The sequence below is a fragment of the Salvia hispanica genome, chromosome 1 (assembly GCF_029641045.1).
Source record: "Salvia hispanica isolate PSC_SH4W2 chromosome 1, Shi_PSC_v1, whole genome shotgun sequence".
Classification (NCBI taxonomy): Eukaryota; Viridiplantae; Streptophyta; class Magnoliopsida; order Lamiales; family Lamiaceae; genus Salvia; species Salvia hispanica.
Window position 1 is genome coordinate 4,206,967 of NC_142692.1, and position 11,944 is coordinate 4,218,910.

The 11,944-nt window shown below is 36.6% G+C and overlaps 2 protein-coding genes and 1 pseudogene across 2 annotated transcripts; 1 reads left to right on the forward strand and 2 right to left on the reverse strand.

The window, feature by feature from the left end:
- Positions 1–516: 516 nt before the first annotated feature.
- LOC148933128 (3-dehydrosphinganine reductase TSC10A-like) lies at positions 517–2,879 on the forward strand. The gene is made up of 3 exons (XM_089062449.1): positions 517–1,115; positions 1,541–1,688; positions 2,289–2,879. The coding sequence occupies exons 1-3, from the start codon at positions 579–581 to the stop codon at positions 2,576–2,578; spliced, it is 975 nt and encodes a 324-aa protein (XP_088918575.1). The 5' UTR covers positions 517–578; the 3' UTR covers positions 2,579–2,879.
- Positions 2,880–3,126: 247 nt separating this feature from the next.
- LOC148933129 (glucose-1-phosphate adenylyltransferase large subunit 3, chloroplastic/amyloplastic-like) lies at positions 3,127–6,189 on the reverse strand. The gene is made up of 15 exons (XM_089062448.1): positions 5,910–6,189; positions 5,728–5,841; positions 5,480–5,653; positions 5,318–5,410; positions 5,128–5,211; positions 4,992–5,047; positions 4,706–4,799; positions 4,523–4,635; positions 4,361–4,433; positions 4,205–4,285; positions 3,983–4,069; positions 3,768–3,872; positions 3,586–3,692; positions 3,446–3,506; positions 3,127–3,367 (listed from the first exon to the last, which is right to left on the reverse strand). The coding sequence occupies exons 1-15, from the start codon at positions 6,129–6,131 to the stop codon at positions 3,266–3,268; spliced, it is 1,566 nt and encodes a 521-aa protein (XP_088918574.1). The 5' UTR covers positions 6,132–6,189; the 3' UTR covers positions 3,127–3,265.
- A 1,901-nt stretch (positions 6,190–8,090) lies between these two features.
- Positions 8,091–11,478, reverse strand: LOC148933130 (pectin acetylesterase 11-like; annotated as a pseudogene).
- Positions 11,479–11,944: the final 466 nt, after the last annotated feature.

Below are 11,944 nucleotides of genomic sequence, written 5' to 3' on the forward strand. Positions count from 1 at the left end.
GATTAAACATGTTGAAAGTAATGTCAATTTTGTGGCGCACTATGTCAATAACGCGAACTACGGAATTCGTGAAATCAGATATAGTGAAATAGACCGTTGCTAGAAGGAAAGACGGTGCAAAAACAATGGATAATGAAAGTCAACCTCAATTTTGAAGGGTTAATGGAATTGCCACATCGTAGAATCTACAATAGCTCCAAAAGTCAAATTTAATGGAGTTTTTAGACTCCCGGATCCACCATTGTGTATGTAAAGATCATATCCGCAGATTTATTATATAACCGAAACTTTTCCGCCCATAACCATATGAATTCGACAATCTCACAAATAACTGTCCAAAACAAATATAAAATGGAGTACAAATAAAGAAATACAACAACTAAGCCATTATATTTCCCTCCAATTTCTAAAAAAAATAAAAATTCTTTCCATTTTAATCCATTTCATTAAAAAAAATTAAAAGTTTCCATTATAATTTCTCTCAAGCACTTCACCTAAACCCTTCTCCTAACATAAATCTCAATTGGATTTCACTGTTAAAGTTTTGATTTTTAACCATTTTCATCCAAACTCTCCCAATGGCGGAAGTGTACTTCTCCTTGTTCTCACTCCTCCTCTCCATTCCACTCCTCATCCTCCTCATCCTCTTCCTCATCGTCCGCCCCAAGCCCGTCCGCGTCCCAATCAAGAACCGCCACGTCTTCATCACCGGCGGCTCCAGCGGCATCGGCCTCGCCCTCGCGCGCCTCTGCGCCCACCGCGGCGCCCACGTCACCATCCTCGCGCGCAACGCCGCCCGCCTCGAGGAGGCGCGGCGCTCCATCAGGCTCGCCACCGGCCGCGATGTCAGGGCCCTCAGCGCCGACGTCAGGGACTACGGCGCCGTCAAGCGCGCCGTGGAGGAGGCCGGCCCGATCGACGTCCTCGTGTGCAATCACGGGGTGTACGTGCCGCAGGAGCTGGAGGAGCAGGATGTGGAGGAGATCAGGTTCATGATCGATGTGAATCTCACGGGGACTTTTAATTTGATCAAGGCCGCTTTGCCCGGGATGAAGACCAATCGGGCCGAGAAAGGGCCCGCTTCCATTGCCATTATGTCGTCGCAGGCGGGCCAGGTGAATTTCCCTAATTTAGTTGTCGAAAAGGCTTCCTTTTTAATAAAAATGCGATCTTTGATTGAATGGATCTCATGTTTCAGATGTGTGTGTGTGGAACTATGATTTACTGTTGCTCTATTCTGTGTAATGTATGTAGTTTAAGTGATGAACTGATATGAACTGTTTGATACTTTGATATGAAGTTAAAAGAGCTGATGTGTGTGTGTGTTTGTGTGAAACTAAGAATTACTGTAATGTATGTAGTTCAAGTGATGAGCTGATTTGGGGAAGTTGGGCTATTTATAAACTGTTTGATACTTTGAGGTTTGATATGAAGCTAAACGAGCGAGCTGATATGTCGTTGTTTGCAGTCCATATATTGTAATTGGTGACTGATATTTGTAGTATGTTTATTCTCACCTTGGCATAGCTCATTATTTCAGGTTGGAATTTATGGCTACACGGCTTATTCGGCGAGTAAGTTTGGCCTCAAGGGTTTGGCTGAAGCGCTGCAACACGAGGTTATAGCAGACGACATTCATCTCAGCCTCATTTTCCCCCCGGACACTGAAACTCCTGGTTTTGCAGAAGGTGTAGAATTTGTCCTTATATTCCACTTGGAATTGCTCAGCGTGAATAATCTACTACTTGTTATTTCTTGCTTGCACAACATGCATCTCGGATTTATATTTCGTATGCGTTATTACTTGCAGATTCTATACCATAGATGAAATTTGATATGGTTATACAAGAAGGTTTAGTTATGATTTTAGGAACAGTATTTGTTTCGCTTGGTTAAAAATGGCTGTATATGGAGAAATTTCTTTGGATTAGTCCCCTAGCTCTCCAAGTTCACTTCCTCTGGAACAATTTTATTGCTTGGCGAAAAGCCTTACTTGTTTTATGCTGGGATTGTAATGTTGTTTGACAAAAAGTAAAGAGCAAAACAAGAAGTTTGCTTCCTCCAGCACAATGTGTAAATTCAATTAATGAATGAATGTATCAGAGGGTGTGTAAATTTAAATACTGAAGAGCTATTATCATCTTGTGGTAGAGGTTCTTGAGCAAAACTTCTTATAGTTGCATCACACTATTGCAACACTAAGTTCTTAGTATTTTTGTAAATTTACCTTTTTCATTATTTGGACATAGTGTATCTCAACCCTCATTGACATTTTCTCCCGATGACAGAGAACAAGAGACGCCCACAGCTGACTAGTATAATAGCAGCTTCCTCTGGCGCAATGAAAGCTGAGGAAGTTGCTCTAAAATCTCTGAAAGGAATCCAGTCAGGCTCGTTTATGGTCCCCTGCAACTTGGAAGGCAAATTACTTACTGTTGCCACGGCTGGTTTATCCCCTCAGAGATCATATGTGGATGCATTTGTGGAGGTAATGACCGCTGGTATTATGCGTTTGGCCGGCTTAGTTTTTCAGTGGAATTGGTTCAGCAGCATCGCAAAATGGCATGCAAAGAAGTAGTTGGTTTCATGGATCTCTGAGTTTTACACACCGTGCCCACGAAGGGGTACCTTGGCAGCGAAAGACTCAACTTTTGAATTCTTGATAGTCATGCGTCTTGTTTGAGTGTTTTCGCTTGCTGCAGTCGTCTCACTGCACCTCCGTTCATCATCCGGAGAAGAAGCTAAAACTCGAACAACTGCATGCTCCCGGTGTTTGTATCACTTAAAAATCTTTCTAACTTGTTATGGTAGGATGAAATGATTGTATTGGCCAAAATTGACCATGATATTTTCTGTTATTTTTCTGGATTTCTGTCTAATGGTTGTGCTTCATAGTAGCTTTTAATATCCCAGAATTCAGGATCTTGCCAAAGTCTGATTACATTCAGTCTCTTTCTCTCAAATTTATATCTCGATTTCTTTATAGAACAGATTACAACAAGGATAACAAGGGTCAAGTTCCTGCAGTTATTCAAGAAAAAACAGTATGCATTCTGTTAAACAGTGATCTATGTTCCTAATCTTGATTGGATAACATTTACGTAATAATTAGGGATGATTGTGACGTTGAAACAGACATAAGTTGCACATTTTTATTATATGAACAAATACACAAAATGGAAATGTAGCTCTGTTGAAATCTGAATTTTGTTGCTGAATACTTGCTTTGACACTCTTCTTATGTAACAGAAAAGAGACAAAATTGTTATATCACTGTGCCATCTTTGATTATAGCGTTTTTCAGTATAATTGTAACGCCCGATCGGATGTAAAATCCGTCTGAAGTTCTGTCAGCCTCTTGAACACCCTGCAAATAATGAAGACATGGTGAGTGCTTGATCAAGAAAGGCAATAGCTGCTGGTAAGCATTCTGAGAGAAACTTACCTCTGAATTTTCAATGACGACGTTCTTACCAATTCGAGCATTCTTGTCAATGATGCATTCTCTGCAAATGGAGAAATGTGAGAATGAAAATAATGTGTGAGAATTTTCGAGGATTTAATCATAAATCAAACTGTCTGTACTTGATTCTTGTATTCTCTCCAATTCCTACAGGTACTTTCCCCTTTGATAAAGAAGAAGCAATTTCTGAATCAGTTTCGTAGAAGTCAGCCCCGAGCATCACTGTATCCTGCAGTAACCACCAAGCTTAGCAAACACTTAATGTGGACAAAATTACCGAACTCTGAAACAGGTAAAATCTAACCTTTAGATGGGCATTGGAGTTTATGCGTGAACGGATACCAACAACACTGTGCTCGACTAAGCAACTTGTCAAGAAACTACCATGTGAAACTATAGAATCAACAATCTGCAAAACAAAAATAGATGTTGATACAGAGTAGAATCTCCTTGGAGTGGCTTTTGAAAGTGGTGTGGTGTGCAATTTTAAGACTCCCGGTCATGCAAAAAGTGTGAAACCTTGCTGTCATCTATCTTTGATGGTGGCAAGTTTCTTCTAGATGTGTAGATTGGCTTTGTAGCATCATAGAAGCTGAATCTTGGTGGCTGAATTGACAAAACATTGCAAGAGAAAAACATCAATATTAAGTTATACATCGTTCATCCATGTCGATCATCTACGAGAGCTTAAGTGATGATGACATCTTTATAGAGAAAAACTTTGCACTTCAGGAAACTTACATGTTCTGTAAGGGCTAGGTTTGCTTCAAAAAAGGAACGTATTGTCCCGATATCTTCCCAGTAGTCGTTAAATAGATAAGCCTGCAGACACATGTAATGGTGAAATTGTATTCTTGAAGTACTAATTGTGTGTTAGTGAAGGAATCTTTAGAGGACCTGAATATGGAACTCTTTAGCTGATGCAGGGATTATTTCTGAACCAAAGTCATTCGCAGTTGGGAAACGCCATCTTAAGAAACGGAACAGCAGACAGCACTAAGTAAGCCTTGACATATTTGATAACACAGATATTTGTATTCAAGTTAGTTTTATACTTACCTTAAAAGATTGAGAAGTATGTCCTTCTTAAAGACATAAACTCCCATTGAAGCTATATAAGGCTTCTTCTCCGCCTCTTCTTGCGAGAGTCCAAGAACTGTTGTGTCTACTGCCTGAAATTTACCACTGTAATTGCTTCTATCCATAATTTAGGAAAGGATAAGTATATGTAACCAAAATTACCATTCCTTTCAACTCATTTCCCCTCGGTTTTTCACTGAACGAAAGGACCCTCCCTTTATTGTCAATCTTCATCAAACCAAAATCTGAGGCACGCCTATCATGAAACAAGATGAATTTCATGAAATACAGTTACTGATGTGGACTTATTTCTGTATAAACAAATGCAAAATGCAAGGATGCTTGGCCATGGAAATCGATTTCTACTGAAACTGAAACTTGCTAACAGGAACATAAGGTTTGCTTGAAAACTGTTAGTAAGTGTAACGTTGCGGAAAAAATGTTATACCTTTCATCGATAGGTAAACACGATAAAGTAATATCTGCCCCACTTTGGCGGTGAGACTGAGAAAAACACCATCTTATGTCATGTTAATGCTTGAAAAAATATTGACGTTGCGCTACATGTTTTTACTTTAGTTTACCTGAACAAAGTCCATGTAGTCCATCCTGTACAAGTGATCACCGGATAGAATGAGAACATCTTCGATATCTTTACTTCTTGGATCCTGCAGAACATTTGTACATTTTGCAGGTATGTTGACATGGAGCTGGTCATCTTTCCATCCAAACAAACGCTAGATACATAATCGTCAAGAAGCAGAATTCTCGTACCTCAAAAAGCCAGTGGAATTGCCTCACAGCATCTGCAGTGCCTTGAAACCAACTTTTACCTGCCTGTCCTGGAGTTTGAGTGGCAGCTAAAACCTGGCATAGTAAGTCACTCATCAATAATCATACTTGACTACATTCATCTGCATTAATTCTCACATTTACCTCAACATAGCCATCTCCAAATGAGACACCACTTCCGAAATTGTAAGCTCTTGCAAGATGCCTGTTGAGTGATGCTGAGTTGAACTGAGTGAGAATGTACACTTTGTTGATCCCACTGTTGATGCAGTTACTCATTGGCACGTCGATTAGCCTATACGCTCCTCCCATTGGAACCTAAATCACGCATTATCACAATCCATAACCACTGATAAATGCATTGTTGATGTGCAAGATAGTGTACTACTCACAGCTGGCTTGGCACGGCGCTTGGTGAGTGGGAACAAACGCGTGCCTGCTCCTCCTCCGAGTATGATAGCGACAACAGTCCTCGCATCCCTCTTCTCCACCTCCATGTCCCTCAACTGTCAAAGCCTCTCATAATCAGTCCCCATTAACCAACAGTTTCATCGATTAAAACCAAGAGTCTCACCTTGGCCTCACCTGCCAAGTCAGCTGTGAGTGAGCTGCAGACATGGCTCCTAATAGCATTGCCATTCCTCCTCTGCTTAATTGGTGCAAACTTGAGCTTCTGCCCCATGAATTCTCCATTGCCGGACTTCACTAGCCTCCTGTTTCGAGGATAAGAGGTGGCGGGGCGGTGCAGCTGCCCTGTGGCGGACAGGGATACGCAGCCGTCGGCAGTGACTGCCATTGTAACAGCCTAGTTTCTGCAATGGAGGTGAGATTTTGATGTATATATGAAGAAACAAAGAAGAGTGTTTTGTTTGTGTGTGTTGCCTTGCATGCCATTGATGCAGTGAGCCACGTTATCCACATTCAATTGAGTCCACCAATTTTTCTTTTGTATTCATGTGAACCTTTTAATTGCATACTTGTGATACCATTATTTTATAAAACTGATTACTACTACTATAACATTATTTTTGTTGAATTGGTAAACTTGAAGTGCACATTATGTAATTACTCCTTAATTAATCTGCATATTCTTTACTGTCTAAAATGTTTGTTATGAATAAAACATAAGATTAAAAGACTTTCACTAATTATATTAATCTCATGCTCAATATAATTTGATTACCAATATGATAACCAATACAATTATTCAATGAAGTTTGAAATGAATGATATGAGAATCAGTCAAAATTACAAGATCTCCAATTATCAAAAGCAAAAGGGAGAGCCAGCTCTGGAGTTTTGCAAGGGTAATTCGTTCTTAAGTCATCAGCAATTGAAAAGTAGCAATCCTCTTTAATCTTCTCAGTAGCAATGGGATAACAACAAATATCTCGGTGGAATTCTCTGCCATTGCATATCGCATCATACAGCTTAGATTTGCAATCATCTCCCCAAACCTTGTAGCACTCCTTCAAATCCACTATTATATTCGACAATTTAATTGGCTGATTACTGACATCATTAATCACTGCCGATTCACTCATTAAAATTAAAACCAAACTACTTACCATAATCACTATCACCCTCACCTCACTATCACCCTCACCATGTTTGATTTTTGAGGACTCATGATTCTAAGATATTATATAACCCGAGTTACATCTTGCTTTCATAGGTGTCATATCACTCAATTGATTCATTTCATCCCTCCATCTTAAGTAACTTACTTGTAATTAAGAAACCAAATATAACCGAAAACTTTAACCCTTCATTCATAACTGAAAATATAAATTCAATTAAAATCTATCAATTTTTGACAACTTATGTTGCACATTATGACTACATTTTGGAAAGGCAACAGAGAGAGCACCTACCGTTATGGACGGAACCAAAAATCTGAATTAGCCAATGTGGAAATTTAAAAACACGATAATAACAATAATAATGTTAAAATATTCAATTTTATACACAATTTAATATCCTTATATATAACGTTAAGAAGACGTGAGATAATAGTAACAGTTTATTGGCGAGTCTCCATGCCTTGGAACCCTCAAAGAATAGTTTTATTGTCAACACTTATAACGTTTATTCCTTCTTAATTCTAATCACTCACAACTGAAATACTACTTCTTCCGTTTTGCTTTATATAGTTGTAGTGCTTTTTTATACAGTTTCAACATAATACTGTAATTTCTAATTTGGCAAAAAATAGTAATAAACATTTTATATCTCATAATTTTTTCTTTCCATTTAACATGCTAAATATATTTTTTTTAATTTCTGAGTCGAAAAAAATTGCCTCTGTTAATAAGAAACAGAGGAATTACTATTATTTGAAGCATCAAGCACTTGAAATTGGATTATTCTTGAACTTTTGAAAAATGATCCGATACATAACTACAAGTAAAAAATAAATATATTATTATTATTATTATCAATAGTCCAAAATAAATAAATAGTTATAAAGGAAATTGAACTTTAAAGTGGTTTTAATTTTACACAGTGAAAAATATTAGTTGTATGAGTAGGGATTGGAACAAATATTGGCTATAAAATTAAAAAGACTAATCCCAAATAGCCACCAACTAAAATACTAAGCCCAATAGCCTATCGTGAACGATTTAGGGCATAGAAAGATAGAGCTGTAAATTGCATTAATTTATTAAATAATAAAATGGAAAGCTGTTAACAAAATGGAAAGCTGCTTCAACACAATGTTTAATACTAGTTCCTAATTCAACCTCTAAGTCTGTTAGTCAGCTAAACCGTCAAACCACATCTTCCAGCTGATTGTGATCCTCTCCTTCGCATCCTTTGCATGCATATACGTGTAATTCACATACCACATTTTTTTCCCGAAAGTAGCTTCGTCGACATTGGTAGTGAAGTTCCTAGGCAAATTGTTGAGCATTTCCATTTCCTAAAATCCGCTCCGATCATAGTACCAATCGCCAATTGCCTGTGCTATCGTCAAACAAATACGCGTAAAACTAAATTAGTAGTGTGTGACCAAACAAATTGTGTCTAAGAGATTGAAATGTTAAATACTTAAATAGTTTCACTTACTTTGTTAGCAAGTACGTTGCCAAACAACGAAGAGCATGTTGAACCCTTTGTGTCTTCCATGTAGCCATGTCGATAGCAACTAAGCACAAAATAACATCTCCTTGAAGAGCTATCCGTGATTGTCCTCTTCAATATATCTATAAATGTATACCTAAAATCTAAACAAAGAAAAAATAAGTTAATACGAGGGATCGATTCTTATTAAATCGAGTCAAAATTAGTGATAATATTATTTGTATACCTTTCATGATTTCTATCTCAGTCCAATTGCAAAAAGTCTGCAAGTCTCGGGTGCAATTGGCCCATCTCAGAGTTATAGCGTTAGTAGGGTACACATTAGAAGATAACTGTGACAAGTTGTTGGAAAATTAAAAACATTGGGGTTTGGATAACAACAAAGATATTAATAAATAATAACTATTACGTACACTATAAGATTACCCATATACCTGAAATTGGTCAAATGCTTATTCGATCAAAAACATTGGAGTTTGGATATCTTGATACAAATTTTCAGGAAAAAAACACTACAAATACAAATAATGATTATGAGGAATACATAATTATAATATCTGAAAAAGTAATGAGGAGCTATTCTTACCAGAGTTGGACTAAATGTAGATGTACATGACGTGGGTAACGTATTTGCCAAACCCTATACATGCACATAGCAAAAATGATGAATTAATATATGAATATACGTCTTAATAATATGTACTAGATTACATAGCAAAGTAAAATGAAATAAGAAGACTACATACTTGGTTTGATACCACACTAAAGAAGCGGCTTTCTCTGAAATCAGCGCCCAGAAATTGCTCTCTAGTGAGCCAAATAAAATCAATCAACGACATAGTTTACAATTTTATACTCTAATAAAATTTATATTGATAATTAGGTAATTAGTTTAGATAGTCTTTATCCGTGTATAAAACCCCGAATCCGATACGCATTTCACTCTAGTTGTCATTTGAAACAAGGCTTGAAACCTATCATAATGTAAAATTGCGGCTAGTGCACCTGCCGAAGTGCCAGGCGATAAAGCCTATATAGAAAATATAAATTAATACGATCAAATAGAAATTAGAATTTATTTAATCCAAAAGTTACTATAATTTAATAATATGTGCATTTTTAGCATTTCCCATTCCGATTCGCAGCAACTCATCCATCATCGCTTCGTAAATTCGTAGACCTCTATAAGTCAGGTTATCCTTCTGCGAAATGTTTTAGAAATCGACAAAATTAGTGAAGTGATGTAGCTATCAGTATGGTACAATTTTAGGGCTAAACTGGATTGGTCAGCCTACTAGTTTGTGGCTGAAGACGTTGAATTGTCCAATCCGATTTTTAAAAGAGGGCAAGTTAAATTAGTTAACTAATTGTGCTTATTGGTTATATGAAAGAAATTTAAAAACTTACTGGGTCCACGTCCTAAATATCGGACATGAAGAATGAGCCGTCACTGTAGAAGATCTTGAATACGTGCCAATTGTAGAAATCTGAATACATACATACAACATTAAAGTTACTATAGACTTGAAACAATGGAAGCCAAACTGCGATTTGAGACAGATTTAGATATACATATACACCCTCCGTCCATAAAAAATATGACACATTTACCATTTTTGGACGTCCACTAAAAATGCACATTCACTTATAGAATGTTTTCAACAAAATAATAACCCTACACATCATTTTATTTACCACTTATGTCATTAGAATTAAAACTTCTCTCTTACACTAACATTATCATGGGTATATCGTACATTACTTTCCGTCTCGTGAATCTGTGAATCTACATCCACAAATTCACAAATTCATTAGACAGAAAGTAATATGCGATATACTCGTTATAATGTACGATGTACCCATGATAATGTACATTATCATAAGTATATCATACATTAATTTCCGACTCATGAATTTGTGGATGGAAGCTCTACTATATAGCATCCACAAATTCACAAATTCATGAGACGGAAAGTAATGTTTGATATTATACCTATGATAATGTATATATTATTCAGTCACATACGTACATTAATGCGTGGGACTCGTACATTAAAATACCATTTTCATACATTAACATCATGTACTAATAGAACATGATGTACAAATATAACTCCATCATGTAGTGAAATCATGTACAATTGTGTGCTTCACCATTTTTACCCTTTTCGATTATTTTATTAATTTTTAAATTCCAAGTGGCTTCCATATCAACCATCAGATCACACCTAATCAATGGATGAAATTAGTTTTCCTTTTTAACAGTTTTTTACACATTAATATGAATACATCCCTATGTATATATATATACATGGATTCAATGTCGAGTTATCATCTAGCATCCCACTGAAGGATTGTATACCATTATTCACCGATATCAGCTTAGCACTACTTCCAAGATAACTTTTGGATCTATTGAGGCAACCACCCTTGCTCCCACACCACGCGCCACCCTTTGCAATTTCAAATAGTTAGTCTTATTATCATAAAGCCATAGATAAATTATACACTAGCACTTATGAACTCAACAGTATTAAAAATTAATGATAAAGCCTGAGCATACGGAGATAACCAATGTAATGTTAAAGTACAGATAAAAATCCAATTATATACGAGCTCAAAATATTAATTGTGAACTATTTTTAATTCCGTGAAGATCAAATGATTGATTTAATTTACTTATTACTAAGTGAATATGTGTACATTCAAATTCAAAGTGATAAAAGTTTCATTTAATTGAACCTACCCATGGCATTTCACAAAAAATTCGAGGAAGTTGTTTAAAGTTATATACCTCTAGAAATACGTGTCAGTTGTCGATGTCGTCCCCAAACCCGAGGCTGTAGGCATAGGCCGGAGGTGTGCCGTCTAAACAGACTATTCAAAAAGAAATTGAATAGTTAGCTAATCAAATAATGAATTATAGTACATATATATGTACGTATGTTACCCGCTCATCTGGAAATAGCCGTCTCTAGAACAGATATGGTGACGTTGTGGGCTCCTTCGATTCTGACTGCATCCAAAAATAATGTAATCGCCAGTAGTAAGCTAGCCATGACTTCTGCACAATGATTAAAATATTTGAAGTGTGTTTGTGATGTTCTTTTTATAGATAATAGAATTCTGCGCTCGGTTACTATTCACAGCAGATTACTATTTTACTCTAAAACTTCACAAAACAAAGGTGAACATGTTTGGAACACCTCTACTCATAGTCATGTAATCAAATCATCTAATAATAATGCATATCATACAAAATAGCAAGAACTCCCAATTTTAGAATAATAGCAAAAGAATCTTTACTTTCTCACATTCTCACAATAAAAACACATTTATTCAAAACAAACCCACAATTACTAACTTAGAAGATGATATAATCAAGAAGTAAATCAATTCCAACCTTAAATTGAAAGAAACTTGAGTTGGGAAAAAGCTTCAACCTTGAATCATACTTTAATGGAGGTAAGAAAAGATGAGGATGAAAAAACCATGTGGAGGAGAGGAAGTGGGGCTGCTGGCAGC